This window comes from Schistocerca nitens, chromosome 2 (genome assembly GCF_023898315.1).
Source record: "Schistocerca nitens isolate TAMUIC-IGC-003100 chromosome 2, iqSchNite1.1, whole genome shotgun sequence".
Lineage (NCBI taxonomy): Eukaryota > Metazoa > Arthropoda > Insecta > Orthoptera > Acrididae > Schistocerca > Schistocerca nitens.
In genome coordinates, this window is record NC_064615.1 from 113,458,533 (window position 1) to 113,477,269 (window position 18,737).

General features: G+C 38.6%; 1 protein-coding gene across 1 annotated transcript in view; it reads right to left on the reverse strand.

Moving 5' to 3' along the window:
• Positions 1 to 1,911: 1,911 nt before the first annotated feature.
• LOC126235785 (endoribonuclease LACTB2) overlaps positions 1,912 to 18,737 on the reverse strand; it is a 94,755-nt gene continuing 77,929 nt past the window's right edge. Inside the window, exons 5-6 of the mRNA XM_049944592.1 lie at positions 6,109 to 6,237; positions 1,912 to 3,765 (exon numbers count right to left, since the gene is read on the reverse strand). Coding sequence (XP_049800549.1) covers positions 3,634 to 3,765; positions 6,109 to 6,237 — 261 coding nt within the window. The 3' untranslated portion in view covers positions 1,912 to 3,633. The remainder of the gene's footprint in view (positions 3,766 to 6,108; positions 6,238 to 18,737) is intronic.

The window sequence follows — 18,737 nt, forward strand, 5'->3', positions numbered from 1 at the left end:
CCGCCATGTTGCACCTTACAATTCAGAGTCCTTTAGTGGCAGAGGGTTGCAACTTGCATCAGCAAAGTGGGAAAGTTGACCGAGTAATATGCGTGACATGAAATACCTCAACTGATATTGAGAACAGAATAAAAAATTTGGAGGCATTACTTTTCAGTACACCCTCATATTTGCCATTGTTACATAATCATTTTGTATCATTTAAACTCCCCCGTCTCAATATATATACAATTCACTATCAATGTGGAGAATGTTGGTCATTTATCTTCAGAGCATATATTAATTGGACACAGCCTTTCTTGCAAATTGATATACAAACTTGTTCCCATATACTTGTAGATGCCATCAGCTAACATTTCAACACTGAATATGTTAATACACAGATGCACACATTCTCTGACGAAAATTTTGATACTGATCATTGCCGCCCAATATTATTTGGGTGCACTGAGCATTAAATTTGACATATGTTGAGATGAATCTGTGAAATTAAATGAAATGTCATGTAGCTAGGGCCTCCCATCAGGTAGACCGTTCGTCTGGTGCAAGTCTTTTGAGATGTCGCCACTTCGGCAACTTGTGTGTCTATGATGATGATGATGATGATGATGATGATGATGATGATGAAGACAACACAACACCCAGTCCTTGAGCAGAGAAATCTCTGACCCAGCCAGGAATCGAACCTGGGCCCCTTGGTATGACAGTCCGTCGTGCTGACCACTCTGCTATTGGGGCCGACAATCTGTGAAAAGAGGGGGACATTGTTGGAGATGAGTGACCTTTTGTAGTATACAGATGAATTTGTGAAAAGAGGGGGAGATCATTGGAGATGAGTGGGCTTTTGTAGTATACTGATAACTGTCTGGCAGAACATGAGATAGCTAGCACATTGGACTAGCATTTGGAAGGACGACAATTGAGTCTTCCACATTTAGGTTTGTCACTTAAGGCAAATGCTAGGATGGTTCCTTTGAAAAGGCACAATCGAGTTCCTTACCCATCCCTCCTTAATCAAAGCTTATGTTCCATCTCTAATGACCTCATTGTTGATGAGACATTAAACCCTGTTATTCCATCCTTTTTTAGACAGACAACAGATTACTTTTTTTCCACACTCCTGTCAAGATCTGGTCTCTGTTCTCCCCAGAAGGATGGAACATCCTTTATCAAACCTCGGGCATTTAGTTACACATGGTAAATTGAAAAGGAAGTGTAGGACAAACGGTTTGTCCAAATAATGCTGCAAATAATATTTGAGTTATGTGTAACTTTTATAAGCAAACAATGAACAGCAGTGTTATAAAATTGCTACTCCAAGCAATATCCTTTTTTCAGCTGTTTTGTTAGCAAATGCTTTTTGTGAATAATAAAAAATGCTTTTTGTGAATAATTTAGTTGATTAAAACAGCAGATTCCAATGAGCTCATGGGAACAACATTTGGCACCCTTCAGTCTAAATGGAAGCCAAATCTATGCAGTCTGTTACCACAACTGAGTCAGAGCCATGTTCCTTTGTCTTTGCCACCGCACAACTCAGCTGGTAGGAAATTAATATAAATAAGCCTCTTGTGTAAATCTGAAACAAAGTTACACCTTGTAATGGTTACAATAAAAATAAAGAAAATGCAGTAGTAACGAAAATTGTGAAAAGGATTCTGTATTCACAAAATGAGATGATGAAATGACATAAGTTAGCATAATTTACAAGAACTATTACAGCAGTGTTGATAATCTTCTGAAAGCTAACTATGTACATCCAGTTTCATTTAAAAAATGAATACATTTTGGAGAATTGCATCTTGTGCAAAACACAGTTTGTTTTGTTATCCGCATGTTTTGTAAGTTTATACCACTGTCAGTGGTTTTCACTTTATTTTGCTTACAAGATTGACTGCCCCCCCCCCCCCCCCCCACACTCACACAGTGATAGATGTTTCACTGCCTGGCCAGGCCACAGTATCAGGCGTAAGGCTCCACTGTTGTCTGCCAGCAGTCTCATGGTAATCAACATGTTAACAGCACATTTGGCCATTCTTATTGCAGAGTGGCAGTATTTTTATACAATTTGTCACTTGCAATTTTATTTTTCATAATAGCGGTTTTTATATGATCACAAATCTAAACTGCATTCAGAATGACACTGTTTCAACATTAATGACCCATCTTTGGATGAAAGACAACTATGTTCTCATGTAATCCTGTTGGGTTGGTTTAGGGAACCAATATTCAAGAAAGTCTTTGCAAGAGCTTTGCTGCCTCTATCATATGTTGCATAAGAATTATGAGAGCAGGATAAACCAGGATATGAACCAAGGCATATAGTTGGTCATTTTTTACTTGCATCATCTTTAGATAGAACACAAAAAACTGCTATTGTTGGTACAAAATAACCACTGCCATGCACTGTACAATGGTTCTTGGAATGCATATGTAAAATTAATGGTACAAGAAATTTTAGTAAGACAAGAACAGTTTTCAGTGCTGACCTTTTTAGCTGAATCATACAAGCAGACACCTTAAGTGAATTGAAAAACCATGGAACATCTTAATCCACATGACTTGGGTTCAGTTGCAGACGTAAGAAAAATAAAAAATTTAAGAGTCAGTTATTCATTAACTTCACAGGGTTGCATGTTATGCTCAATTGTTACAGCATAAATGGGAAATAATCATTTAAGATTTGTGCAGAGAATTGGAAGACAGTATGCTGTTTGATACTCTATTTTAGTATATAAGCTTATTTTGGCTTTATTGATTTCATTAATACATCATGTTATTTATGAATTTAAATTTTACTCCACTTTGGATCAGTTACAAATAAGAACATGTAATAGTATTTATTGCACTATAAAGCATCCATTTATAGTATGAGCAATAAAAGCATAAGAAAGAATTATTGTTGCAAAGCATTTATACAATCTCACAAACTGCTTTATTGCAATAACAAAATTGTCCATTAAAAAATAAATTCCACAAATTATGCATCAAAATAATATCTGCCATCTCAAAATTTGTAATTTCATGTATGGTACAGTACGGTAATTCATCTGAATTCAGACTAACAATGTTCTTAATCATACAATGGCTTCTATCAAGCATGTGAATTTTTGCCAAAGACATCTGTCACACATGCCGCCATTAAATACTGTGTATTAGCACCACAACATATCCTCCACCGTATTCAGAGAATCAAATAGCTACAGTATGTTAATGTCCATTATTACATGCATGTGTCTAGTTAACTGTGCCATTTTGTCACCGATAAGCTAAATATTAACTTATTTCTAGAACATTCTGCTTATTCCAGTCTGTAGCTGGGAATATTTTAAACATACATCACTACAGGATTTAACTGAAATCTGTAGCACTCTGTCTAAATACTTGTAATTTCAATATTCTTGCTTTTAATTTTAAAATAGCTGCTCATAGAAATGTTAGTTAGTTACTTCATCCCATATCTTAAGACACTGTTTCGAAATGACTTCCAAACTGGTTCTGTACACACATGCACGCACACACACACAAAACAGTGTGTGTGTGTATCAGCATTACAAGTTAACAGCAGTTTTCTTCCCTCATTTCTGTTTATTATTCCATTATTGTACTGAAAGCAAAATTCCAGCATTGCAATTACAGGCATGATTTCACTTCAGCAGATTGCCACAGTGATTCATGTTTTGTAACTTTCCCTTCTTTTAACAACTTCTGAAGGTGGTGACCAACATTTATAGCTGCTGCAGGATACAGATGTTCAGGTGTGTCCTGAGGAAATATAAAAATTACACATAACTTTCAAGTATATTTAATTCTTAACTGTTATTGCCACTGACAATAAGAACTAATTTCAGCTCAACTGTGATCTCAAAAAACAAGTTTCAGTTACACTTTGCATTCTTGCTTATGGTTTGGAATGAAGTTATAGTACTCTTATGCACAGGTGTTAATCAAACTTCCATTGAAGATAAAACAGGAAATTTATAATCCCAGCGAATTCAAAGAACAATTAAAAACATACCTCACTAGTTAATCTTCCTACAAATTATTAGAATATCTAGATTCAAGGATTGAAAAGTTTTGTTAGGTATGTGGCAAATAACACTGTTCATTTTTAGGCTGCCTGAGAACTAATTGTCTGTTGTAAACAGCACTTTGCGTGGATAACTATTTTCTTTGAATAATACCTATGTAAAAACACCAGCACTGATAAATATGAGCACTTTCAAAATTGTCTATAGTCTAGACAATAAATGTGACACTACATGGTCTATAACAAAATTCTGTAAGAAGGTATAAAGTTCAGGGTTGTTAGAAATTTTTTATTTCCTTTTAACTTTTCTGCCCCTTGCATCAATCTATTAGACATAGTGATTAGACCAAGTAATCACACAAAAATGACATAAAATGGCTAACAAATGCACGCTGTCAGAAGACCTCTAAATAATGTAGGAAATATAAACAAATAACACAGCTTCTGCTTTAATATCTAGCACGGCTGTCAAGTTTAAAGTGTCTGTTGAAGTATGTTGACATATCAGAGATGCTGGAAATACAGTTTTTTTTATGTATCTAGAAGAGATCCGATGATAATGAAAAAATCATGCCAAGTACCTAAACAGAGAGAGAACTGTTCCCACTAGATCTAATGTGATCAGAAGCCTCCAAGTGGGTCACTTTCAGAGACAGGTCAGCTACAACAAAACTGCCATTGTAAACTGAGAAACAGGCTCTGTTCAGGCATCCAAGAAGAGACTAAACACAAGGATGAAACTGCAAATTTGTAACTGTATTGAATTCTGTTTAACAATACACTGTATTGAGACACGTTAACTATACATTCCAAAGTCTACAATAATAGGATACACGAAGTCAGAGGTTACCAAATGTGGGTACATTTGCAATTCACTATTTTAGCCTCAAGTTGGCAAGAGAGTTTGTGCTGGCATGAGACTGTATTAATATGTTTTCAGTGTTAAGAGTATTTAGAAATACTGGAAAATTGTAAGAATTGTGTGCCTTGTTACAAGTCAGTATTTAAGGAAATCACAGTTGTGGCTAATTAATTCTATATAAGACCTTACTGGAGTACAAAACATAAAGACTTGTACACAGGGTCAATCAGAATTACCTGTTTTTGAACCTTGTAGGAAGGGGAGAAAAAGGAACAAGGAAAAATTTTGTATAGGCATATCCCCAAAAATAATTGACTTTTGAGTTAATAATGGAAACACATTCTGCAAAGTTCTTGAGTGTGAAACTCATAACAGATGTTCAAAATGTCCTCTGCTTGCCTCTATACATGCATGCACTTGTCAGATCATAGACTGTTGCACCATTTCCACCTATCAAACTCCCTTGGGTGGAGTTCAGTGGTTTTGTAAGCTTCCATGATTTGTTGAAGTATGTCTGCAACTGAATTCAAATGTTTTAGGTGGCCCCGGATAAAAATCCCAATGACTGAAGTCACAGACAATGTGCAGGACCCTAACTATACATCTGTAATGGTAGATACCATCCACCTTATCGCAAACAATGTACTGGAGGGTCATCATGTGTACATAAACCACATGCTTCCCTATATTTGGAGGAACACTTGCTGCATCAAGCCTGGAAGAGTGGTCTGAATAAAGTCTTTCTAGACAGCAGCTGTATGAGCTACTGAGACTATATTCAGAGTGTCTCCTACAATTCCCCCACACACCGCATTAATAGTTAACTGCTGTTAGTGTCTAACCTGAATTGTGCACATGAGAATTTTCTACAGCCTGCAAGTTGTGGTTGTGAAAATTTGCTATTCCTTCTCTTCTAAATATTGTCCCCTCTGTAAGCAAGACTGAAGATAAAAATGACAAATTGGCAGTTGGTGCAACAAATCATCAGCAAAAGTTCTCTTGTGCTTGGTGACTGCTGACAAAATACCCTGAACACGTTGACAGTTATAGGGATACAAGAACTACTAGTGAAGTACCCCAATCAAGAATGACAACCATTGGTGCTGTCAGATGAGTCAAAGTATATATTAACAACAGTCAGGCATATCACAGAAACTTCATTTACAGTTTGAACAGTGCATACATAAAAAATGATAAGCTTCTTCATTATACTCACCACATATATAATTTTTACCAAATCCATTTCACTGAACTTTTTTGTGGTATTATTCCTCATGACTTCCAGAATCTCATTTTCTCTCTTAGTTCTGTGATTTATGTAGAATTCAATTTTTGTGAGAGGATCCTGCAATAAAATGTTTCTAGTTGTGAATGGAGTAGCATATGGAGTTTAAAAAATGTCTCTTACATACATTTGATAATGATGGTTAATTTTTGGCAATATGTAGACATTAAGCACCATTTATATAAATATGAAAAAAGGACTGTCTCTTCCATAATGGCCATATCCATTGCTGTTTCCTGTAGATCTTGGTCATTTACTGTGTTCTGTAAATCCCGTCAAGAACGAGAATGTTCAGGTGTGTCCAAAGTGTCAAAGTATACATTAACAACAATCAGATATGCCATAAAAACTTAATATGTACACTGTAGCAACAATAAACTTTCACTATGCTGCTTAATGCAATGGCAGCTAAATTTAACCAAATAAATTAGAAAGAAAGCCACTACTTTGGAAAGAAGTTGCTGCTTCCTCAGTTACATTAAATAGCTGTTGGTTGCTCAACATTTCCATTATTACACTGGTATTTTTAAAAGAAAATAATTACCTACATCTGTAAATAAATAGTGTTTTTAACGTAAATTATTATTTGGCATGCAGCTTTACAATAAACATTTCTACATGCCGTGTACCTAACAGAACTTTCCAACCCTGAATCTAAATAGTTAGATAATGTGTATAATGGTAATTAATTAGGTATGCTTTTAATTTTCTTTTGAAATGGTTAGGATTCCAAATTCCTTGCTTCATGGTAAATGGGAGCTCGTTGAATACATTCGCACAGCAGTAAATAACTTCACTCAGCACCCTCGGCAAGGAGGCAAAGTCTACCTGAAAATTCTTTTTGTTTTTTGTACTGCGACTGTGAAAGCCATAGTTAAGCTGAAGCTGATTTTCATTGGCAGTGTAGGATTTCTGTTGGGTTGTAGCCGAAGGAAACACACTCATTTCTGTAAGACCAGTATATTTCATATAGACATCCATATTACAAGAACTCATATAATGAACTAACAAACAAGATGGTGTGGGCCGTTAGTTAACAGAGTCAAAGAACTTGCAATGGCAGAGATATGTTGTTCGTACTTGTCAACACCACAGCAGCAACAATAACCATTAACAGGTAAAGGTATTGGAAAGTGAATGAAAAAATTCCAAGCTCCATAAAACAGCCCCTGCTAGATGTGTTGTTACTACTTAACACAGTATTTTTAATGCTCACTTCTACTTTATTTACTTCAGGTGCACTGACCTTAGAAGATAATTTTATGAGACAGCAGATATTGATAATATGTGTGAAAAACCAATACTCTTGTCTTTCAGTTTAGTAGTTCTCTTTATCAGTCTCCCGTCCCAGTCAATGACTTTGAAAAATTGTAAACGTTATCTTCGATTTTCCATGATCACAAAAGTCTTTTCCCAATCTATGAAGCATACATGCAGTCCCTTATTTACTCTAATCATTTTTTTCATCAATATCCTCACGTACACAATTCTGTAACCTTGTTCCTGGATCTCTCCTGAATTCAAACTGATCTTCAGTCAATTAGTTTTAATTTACCAGGTTGTCTGAAAATAAAGAACGATATGCGGACTGTGATGTAAACCTGCAACCTTACCTTTCACAGGCAAAACTCACAATGACTGAGCTATCCATCGACAACTCACAACCCACTCTTACAGCTTTCCTTCCACCCGTATTTCTCTCTTACCTTCCAAAATTTACAGAAGTTCTGCACAAATAGTCCCATTAAGTGTGCAGGAGAACTTGTGTGAAGGAAGAGCAGAGGATTTTTTGAAAGTAGCTGCTTTTGTATGTAGGTTGGTACTTAAATAGTGGCAACACTGCTGTGGAGATGCTATGCAATGGAATCTACTGTTGTCATTGATAGCACACATTGTTGACATACTTACCTCACCTCCGAGCAAATGGACTCACCTGTCCCACATAACCGGTTTGCGCACAATCGAGGGAAAAACAGTCACTTGTGAGCAAGTGGTCTAACATAACAGAGTTGGATGAAGATTGAATGTGCCAGAGGTCGTACAGCATGTCAGTGTCATCAAGGTCTTCAAGAGGCGTGGGAATCAGCATTACCATACAGAACAGTGGCATGTTGGGTAAAAGCCTTCAACAAAGGTCAGAAAACTGTGGCAGACATGTATTGGGCAGGTCGTCCTAGCGTCTCTGAAGAAGAAGTGCATGCTGTTGCCGCGTTGGTGGACAGTGATCGACGTCATACAATTTATGAGCTCGCCCACAAAACCGGATTAGTGCATACGACTGTGCTTCGCATCCTGAAGGAATGCCTGGGCATGCGAAAAATTGCATCACGATGGGTTCCGCATGACTTAACGGAAATGCAGAAATGGATGCATTACAGTGCTGCTCAGACATACTTGGAGCGCTATGAACACAGAGGAGAGCCTCTCTTATGCCACATCGTTAACACTGGATGAGACATGGGCCACATTGTACGAGCCAAAACTGAAACACCAATCCAACAAATGGCGTCATTATGGGTTGCCGCAAAAGTCGAAAGTGCGTCAGAGCCCCAGTATGGTGAAAGTTATGGTGATTCTTGTGTACAACTGTGATGGTGTTATTGTAATGCATTATGTTCCTCCAAGGCACACTGTAAATGCACAGAATTACTGTTCATTTATGGAGCATCAGTTGTGCAACCAGCTTTGCGAAAGAAGCGGCGACACTTTCTGTGCAACCCACCCATCATTTTGCATGACAATGCGGGCACATACAACACAAGCTGTGGCTGCTGTGTTCGGTTGATGGGACTGGGAAGAACTGTGTCATCCACCATACTCCCTGGACTTAAGTCCTTGTGACTTTGATTTGATTCCGCAGCTGAAGGAACCATTTTGTGGCATTCACTTCAGAACTGTTCCAGAGATTTGACAGGCAGTAGACTGCTCCATTCGCACTATCAACAGAACAGGCTCTGCTAAGGTATATTATGCCTTCCACATTGCTGACAATGGCTTCAACACAACACTGGTGGCTACTTTGAAAGACAGTAACAGGTGCAAACATGTAACTCTTTCGTATCGGTTGTGAATAAATAGTTGCCACTATTTAAGTTCCAACCCTCGTACTTACATAAGCCTTTTTAAAAATGAAGTAAGCTAGAAGTAATTCACATAATGTAATTAACAGTGTGAGTAAATTAGCACTAGTTGTAACTGTCAGGACACATTACAAAAGTAACCTACAATGGTTGTTTCTGTCTATTATTGTATAATGTGAATCTCTCCACATCTCTGAAGGCTCTCCCATATTATTTACAGAACACAATGTGTGAATTAATCAAACCCATGTCCAACCATGATCATATCCACTCCACTCCCACTCCCACTCCACACACACCTTCATCATGAGTTTAGCTACACTATAAGTTTTCAATCTAAGACCCGAAAGGGTATTAATCACATTATCTCAGGCTATGGAAGCTGTTGTGTACATAGTTCCGCATAGTCAGCGCGTACACAACTTTCCCACTAGAGCGCGCCCAGCTAAGCACAACAGCGCAGGCGCAGTGCTCGTCCGTCTCCGCACTACGAGATGGCGCTGCCTTAGAGACGGACCAAATTCTGCTTCCGCCGATCCGCGTATTAATATGTAACGCAGCCAATGAGATTGCTGCTAACATAGAACCTTTTCTCCTCACGGATCGCACTCGTGCAGTGATACCTGAACGCGCGAGGTATTATAACGAATGTACAGACCTCCGATTAGCCAGTCTGCATTTATCTGTACCAGTCTACATTAGTCTGTACCAGTCTATAGTCAAGTTTCAGTCTGCGCCTAATAAGATTATCATATTCCTGTACATAGCCATGAAGAGAAATGTATAGACACTTTTGTCAAGTATCAGAGATATGTGAGAATAAGATTAACGTACCAAGACCAATGGAACTTCAGATTGTCAATTGTAAACAGCATCCAGAATCAAGTTACATAATGTCTATGCTTTTTATTATTTTAATAAATGTGTGTGAAAATTAATCAAGTTCTGTTTAAAGTTGGCCACCGTCAATCTGCAAGTGGCATTTCTATCGTCTGACCTAATGGCAGAAGATAAACACGCCACGATAAAACCACGAGACATATTGCTGACACTCGCCTACTTCGTTAGAGCGACAAGTCAAATAAGCTGATGGTGTGTGTACCGAAGGTCTTACAGTACGCACACCACAGAAGCCTACACACTTACATGTCTGCTCAATGCCTCAACTGAGTGGTGAGCAGTTACAGCAGTTACCCTTATTTTTTCCATTGTTTGTTTTCCCTAATATTTGATTATCATCCCTAAGAATGTCTCTACATCAAATGCAGGTATCGCCTGTAATTTAAGCTTTTTGGAGGAAGATCTTTCTGAAGAAGATAATGTAATTTTACCTTTAGGAGTGCAGAAAACAATTTGGACTGCAGCTGCATTCAATTAGGAATGAAATCACATATACCAGCACAAAAATAACATCATGCCTTGAGTAATAGCAGAAGCCTTGGATGACACATTATGAGGAACACGTAAATTGAGAGCTTGGGGAGTCACTCTGGCAACAGGGCCATTCACACACGAGTTGATGCAATGCTCATGACAATATCCATCCTATTACATTGAATCCCAATTTTTACACTATACCTAGATCACAGTAACAAAGTGATTGACAATCAATACAGAAAGCTGTGACTGTTGGATCTCCATTACCCCCACATCAATATGGCCATGGGAACAACAGCTGTTCAGTTGATTGCACTCCTTCGTACATTTCCTGTTGACCTGCAGTACTGAGTTTGCTGTGGAGGATTTTTAACAGCCTAGTCACTTTTCTGTTCATTTTTGCAGTCAACTGCTGATATTTTTTATGTATTATATGAAAATAAGCACTAAGAAACAAAGCACATAATGACATTGAACCATAAAAGTTACATTAGGAGCCTTTGCACAGCAGTATAACAGCGTAAAATAAAAGAAAGGTGTAACCAAGCTCGTTCTCTGGTTGGTCATTGCTGTGGTAGTTTTTTGATAAACAACTAGCTGTCAAGAACTTTATCATACTGATCTGAGTATATATCTCTTTTTAGATTCAAATAAGAATACTGGGAAAATATTTAAAAAATCCTATTAGTTAGTTACATGTTTCACAGATCATTTGAATGATCCTTTTATTGATATGATAAGCTCTGTTCTCACCTAAAACAAATGAGTGTAAAATGAAACAGAAGCAGGAACAAGTGATTGGATAATAGTTTAAAGCATATAGTGCCAGGAAAACTAGACCTGAATCAAATTCAGGGGATCGGCTGTAATCAGGAGTTGAAGCTCCATTACCATGAATGTGGTAAAATCCTGCAATGCATTTTCAATACTCACGTACTATCAACAACGATGAAAGCAAGCTAATGTAAAAATTCCAAAATCTTCAAAATGGGATCATAACACTATGACTTCTCAGTACATTTAGTCATTAATGATATTTGTTGCTAAAAATAAAAAAATCACTTCCCCCTCTTTGTGACTCTCAACAATATCATCGTGTAGATGTTTAGCTAGTAGTAGGAGGTAAAGAAGCAGCTAGTCAGTAGAACTGAGGAGCTAACAGTCTTCCCTCCATACAAAGCAGCAAAATCCCTTGTGATTTTATTACATTAAATTTATCCCGAGTAAGCAAACAGTATATGTAGGAATTTAACCATAGTTAATAACTAACAGCTGTTTCACATTTTTAATGTATAGATTGGCCCACTCCGCAACCCTAAATGTTTCTCTTTGAGATGGGAATGTATAGAATACAATGAATAATTGAGTAAAATAAGGTGGATATCTCTGGAAATCAACCCCCCATGTGACTGCTACCACTACTACTATGGGCTTTCTTTGCATCAGCAGTAATAGCACCTCATAAATATGGTAGTAGAAATAACAAACCACTGAACAGCTGAGTTGCTGAAAGATTGATATGCATCTAAACAAAACAGAACTCTAGCAACATTAGAAGTCTTGTTATGTGCATATTGATGACTCAGCACCTTGATTAAACAATGAACTGTTAACTTTACTCTTCCATTAATTATTAATAATGGCACCTCAGCTACACAAGAGAGCAGTCAGATTTCAAATGGTGTGCAATCACTATTCACAATTGTTTTGGTCAGGAATCTGCATGCAAGTATCATCAATCTTGAAATTTGATTATCATGATTCAAGATCCACTTCTGCTTTTAGCAAATATCTCTTCCCCACAATACCGTTCAAATTCTGGTACTCCCTTCACCAAACCCATTTCCTCTTGCGATGATTGTATGTCCCTTAAATTTTAGTGTCCTGCAGCGCAGCTCTAGTTTGTTTCTTGTTTTTCTCCAGTGATAATTTCCTTGATAGAGCTCTATGTTTCTCATGTGGTTTTCCCCGTTTCCAATTTCTGCATTCATTCATCCATCCATATTGAAAAACTGTGGTGCAGTTGCCAATCCAGTTCTTAAATCCAAAGAATTACAATCCACGTATGCGTATTTTAAACATAAATGAGCTATAGAACAAGCATTCCTTCTTAAGTGCATGTAATAAGATACTTCTGCCCAAATTTAAACAAGCTACAGAAGTAAGGATGAAGCTGCGAGGTTAGTTGTCTGTAACAGTGAGTACATTTACATTAATGAAGTTCTAAAAGATTGACAATATAAGTGTGGGGGAAAGGATGGAGGTAATATAAGTCTCTTTCTCTCTGTTATTTGCAGACAATCAAATTATCTTAGCCATCAAAGATGATGCTGCAGAACGCATTATGAGAGAGTTACTGGAATTTATGAAAAGCCAGAACTCAAAGCAAATTTCAGCTAAACAAAATATCTGACATCAGAACAAGAATACTTAGGTAAGCAAAGGAAGTATTTAAATATATTAATTTTGTAAACTCCACCTGCATGAAATACTGGGCAGATTGAATATCCGAGTAGATGCTGTTGTCACTCCAAAGCTGAATAAAGAAGGATGATTGAAACAAAAAGGAAGGCCAGAACACTTCTAGAGGCAAATCTTGTAGGTTTAATACCTTAGTTCTCACACTGAGCTTGACTCAGATTAACCTCCCCTTTACCTTCAACTTTCTAGCATGCTGGAAATAACAGGGGCAAAGCAACTTCCCAAGTCCCTAGTAAAGGCACTTAGTTATCTCTGTAATTGGACTCTGGGCAACCAAGAACATCATGGGAGAGTTTATCAAAGTTTCCCAAATTTCTTAAAATGTAAATTGAATATCAGTACACTTCCCAAAACTGGCAAACTGAAGCAATGCATTACACCAACTTAACAACCAAACTGTAGCACGATAAAATAAATAAATAAACTAAAGGAAATGAGGTACATTTTTGAAAATCATTTTGTTACAGAGAACTATAGATACAAGTAGAAACCAATTGTCACTGTCCCTAGCAAGCCACTGCAATTTGGCACTGGATTTGCAATCTAAAGAAATATCATATATTCAGTACTGAACTTTACATCTTTATCTGAAATAGTTTCTGTGTTATCAATCAGATCCAAAAACAAAGCTTGTTCACTCATCAGTATCTATGCACCTACTAATAATTGGAACGAAAAATACACACAAAGAATAGTGAACTTCTGGGATCTAGGAGAAATTACAGTCAATATCCCATACCATCTTATTAATATTTTATTCAAGGTAGAAACTAGCAAGAAAAATAAATTGCTCCAGGTAATCTTTAAAACAACTCCGATATTCTCCATGTAAACAGTTGCAACCATAATCCTTCCATACAACTTACAAACAAAACCTGGAAAAACTGAAATTCCCACAGGACCACATAAAAGTCACAAGAGTTCACCAAAATTCATAAACAGACTCAATATCATCAGATTTGAAAGACACCAACATGACCAGAAGAGCTGGTAGAAAATGAACGAGATTTCAAGGAAAACAATACACTTAACTACTATGTAACATTTAAAAAGAAACTGCCAGAATATCACGAACCAAGTCAGATTGAGACTTTGGTTGATTCACAGTTAAAAGGCACAGTGCTGTTCATTATTTGTTTCAAATAATGAACAGCACTGTGCCTTTTAACTGTGAATCAACCATAACTGACTCAATTTTCCAAGATCCTAAGCCAAAGTGAAATTCAGAATATCTCACACTAGAAAAAACCAAGCAAATAACATGTGAAGTAACAAGGCACCAGTGGTGGGGGGGGGGGGGGGGGGGAGTCTCCAAAATGTGGAAAAAAAAGAGACAAAAGACTTGCTAAGAAACTTCATGTGTTTCTTACTTATCTGACTCAGGTGCTCAGGCGGAAGAAATTCCTGGTGTCTGGCATTAAAGTTTAATCCACCATTTATGTAAGAAAAGGAATAAAACATGTAAATAACTACAGAGGGATTTCCCTGGCACCAGTCACCTACAAAATTCTGTCAAAAGTCTTGGTCAAGAGCCCTGATAGCAAATTACTGGCAGGATTAGGAACAGCATAACATTTCAGAAAAAATTCTTTATCTAAAAAAAACCATCTTACTTGTTTGCAAAGGCAGACAGATGATGATCACCGTGTAGAGTTCAAAAACGCATGTAGTTAGATAGATAGACATACATAATTTAATATGTTCAAAGCTAATTAAACAAACATTAAACCAAACTACATCAAAAGTTAAATTCTCAGGTGAAATATTTGACGCTTTTGATATTAAAACAGAAGATGGACAGTCCACCCTACTGTTCAATCTTATATTGCACAAACTAATCAGGACCTGGGAGAAAGAGTTTAAAGGAATAATCATTGGCAGACTGTATGAAAATAAAATCCACAACAGTGTCTGCTCTATGCTGACAACCCAGCATTTCCCTCCAACAATAAGAAAGAAGGACTAGATTGCACAAATCTCATGAATAAAAACTCATCACAGTTGTTCTCTTCAGTCAAAAGGCTGGTTTCATGCAACTCTCCATGCTACTCCAGCCTGTGCTATCCTCTACATCTCCAAGTAACTACTGCAACTTACCTCCTCCTGAATCTGCTTACTGTATTCATTTCTTGGTCTCCCTCAACAATTTTTGCCTCCCCCCCCCCCCCTCCTCCCACACTTCCCTCCAGTACTACACTGGTGATTTCTTGGTGTCTCACAATGTGTCCTACCAACTGATCCCTTCTTCTAATCAGATAGTGCCGCAAACTTATTTTCTCCACAATTCTATTCAGTACCTCCACATTGGTTATGTGATCTACTCATCTAATCTTCAGCACTCTTCTGTAGCACCACATTTCAAAAGCCTCTGTTCTCTTTTTGCCTGAACTGTTTATTGTTCATGTTTCACTTACATACATGGCTACTTTCAGAAGGGGACTTCCTGAACTTAAATCTGTACTCTATGTTAACAAATTTCTCTTCTTCAGAAACGCTTTTCTTGCCATTGCCAGTCTACATTTTATATCCTCTTTACTTCGAGCATCACCAGTTATTTTGCTGCCCAAGTAGCAAAACTCGTCTAGTACTTCAAGTGTCTCATTTTATAATCTACACTCCTGGAAATGGAAAAAAGAACACATTGACACCGGTGTGTCAGACCCACCATACTTGCTCCGGACACTGCGAGAGGGCTGTACAAGCAATGATCACACGCACGGCACAGCGGACACACCAGGAACCGCGGTGTTGGCCGTCGAATGGCGCTAACTGCGCAGCATTTGTGCACCGCCGCCGTCAGTGTCAGCCAGTTTGCCGTGGCATACGGAGCTCCATCGCAGTCTTTAACACTGGTAGCATGCCGCGACAGCGTGGACGTGAACCGTATGTGCAGTTGACGGACTTTGAGCGAGGGCGTATAGTGGGCATGCGGGAGGCCGGGTGGACGTACCGCCGAATTGCTCAACACGTGGGGCGTGAGGTCTCCACAGTACATCGATGTTGTCGCCAGTGGTCGGCGGAAGGTGCACGTGCCCGTCGACCTGGGACCGGACCGCAGCGACGCACGGATGCACACCAATACCAAAGGATCCTACGCAGTGCCGTAGGGGACCGCACCGCCACTTCCCAGCAAATTAGGAACACTGTTGCTCCTGGGGTATCGGCGAGGACCATTCGCAACCGTCTCCATGAAGCTGGGCTACGGTCCCGCACACCGTTAGGCCGTCTTCCGCTCACGCCCCAACATCGTGCAGCCCACCTCCAGTGGTGTCGCGACAGGCGTGAATGGAGGGACGAATGGAGACGTGTCGTCTTCAGCGATGAGAGTCGCTTCTGCCTTGGTGCCAATGATGGTCGTATGCGTGTTTGGCGCCGTGCAGGTGAGCGCCACAATCAGGACTGCATACGACCGAGGCACAAAGGGCCAACACCCGGCATCATGGTGTGGGGAGCGATCTCCTACACTGGCCGTACACCACTGGTGATCGTCGAGGGGACACTGAATAGTGCACGGTACATCCAAACCGTCATTGAACCCATCGTTCTACCATTCCTAGACCGGCAAGGGAACTTGCTGTTCCAACAGGACAATGCACGTCCGCATGTATCCCGTGCCACCCAACGTGCTCTAGAAGGTGTAAGTCAACTACCCTGGCCAGCAAGATCTCCGGATCTGTCCCCCATTGAGCATGTTTGGGACTGGATGAAGCGTCGTCTCACGCGGTCTGCACGTCCAGCACGAACGCTGGTCCAACTGAGGCGCCAGGTGGAAATGGCATGGCAAGCCGTTCCACAGGACTACATCCAGCATCTCTACGATCGTCTCCATGGGAGAATAGCAGCCTGCATTGCTGCGAAAGGTGGATATACACTGTACTAGTGCCGACATTGTGCATGCTCTGTTGCCTGTCTCTATGTGCCTGTGGTTCTGTCAGTGTGATCATGTGATGTATCTGACCCCAGGAATGTATCAATAAAGTTTCCCCTTCCTGGGACAATGAATTCACGGTGTTCTTATTTCAATTTCCAGGAGTGTATTTCCCTCAGCATCACCTGATTTAATTCAACTACATTCCATTATTCTCATTTTGCTTTTGTTGATGTTCATCTTATATGGTCCTTTCAAGACACATCCTACACTAACTCAATTCAGATACCTAAGAGAAATCATACAGTCTCGATTTCTTAGGTTTTCTCAGCATGATAGATTAATGGAGTACAGCCAAGTTTTTTTTTCTGTTTTATGCACCAGAGTGGTTGGAGTCCATGCAGCGAATAAACATAACACCATAACTCACAGCACCTGAAGAAGATGACTGAGTCGGTCATCAAAATATTGTGCATAAAATGGAAACAACAACTTGTCTATATATCCAGAACTACACCATTAATTTTGCAGCCTTCATTATTAAATAATGAAACAAACACACACACACTCAATCACAAAAATTGATTAATCATCTGGAGCAGATACAACAAAAAATCAATCTCCCAGAACATAAAACTAAGACAGCACAACATGGTAATCAAACACAATCATTATATGCAAAGGAAGCTTTAATAATTGGAGACAGATCAAAATTCAAGATAGAGAAAAGCAACGATGAATAATTTTTGTCCCGGTCTGCTTGGATGGAATTAGAATGAAAAGGGAGTCTCAGGAATTATATCAGCCGAAAGAAGAACTCTTTGACACGTGCAGGAAGAGATGATTAATATTATAAGGTCACGTTCTCCAAATGAATAATGACAGGCCGACCAAAAGAATTCTCTGTCTTGTCATCTCAAAGTTAAGAACATTTGGCTTCTTGAAACTGAAAGAAATATTCTGGAACTTGACAGCACAGGTGCATCATCAATTTGCAGACAAACCAAGAACTGGAACCAACAAAATATAGACATGATACATTCATATCTGTCCTCTCTTCAAATTATTATTATTATTACAAAAATTTTTCTGTAAGTAATCTCCCAGAAAAGGATGCCATATCATGTTATGGAGTGCACAAGCCCATGATAAACAATTTTTGATGTGTTTACATCACATGATTGCCCAAGAATTCTGAAAGCATAGCAGAGGCTACCAAGCTTTTTTAAGTTCTGTGCTGTGGTGGTCCCACTGTAATGAGTCTGGATAGGCAGGTCACTCCAGTGGGGCCACCACAAGGTAAAAGTTTTGTAATCTGTGCTATACATTCAGAACTCTTGGGCAGTCATGATATAAAAACACTAAAAACTGTATATCATGGACTTGTGCACTCAGTAACAGCAGATGGGGTGATTCAAGAACAATTTTCATGGGGCAAAAATAAATAATAAAAGTAATAAGAGTGTACCAATCCAATCTGCCACCAAACCCATTTTTCAAGAGCTTAATATATTGCCAGTCCTGTGTATCTGTATTCTAGAAACAGTTTCACCAACCTTGTTCTCTTTACAACAAATGGAGGAGTCCACAGCCATGACGTAAGAAAAAAGAAAAAAAAAAAAAACATTCATCTACTGAGACAAAGATTAAGCAGAAGTCACAAGAGGCTATGAGGTGAGAGATATGGGTAACCTACTTTTCAACAAACTACCCTTATCAATTAGAAACAAAATCAATACTTCTCTTGATGAGTA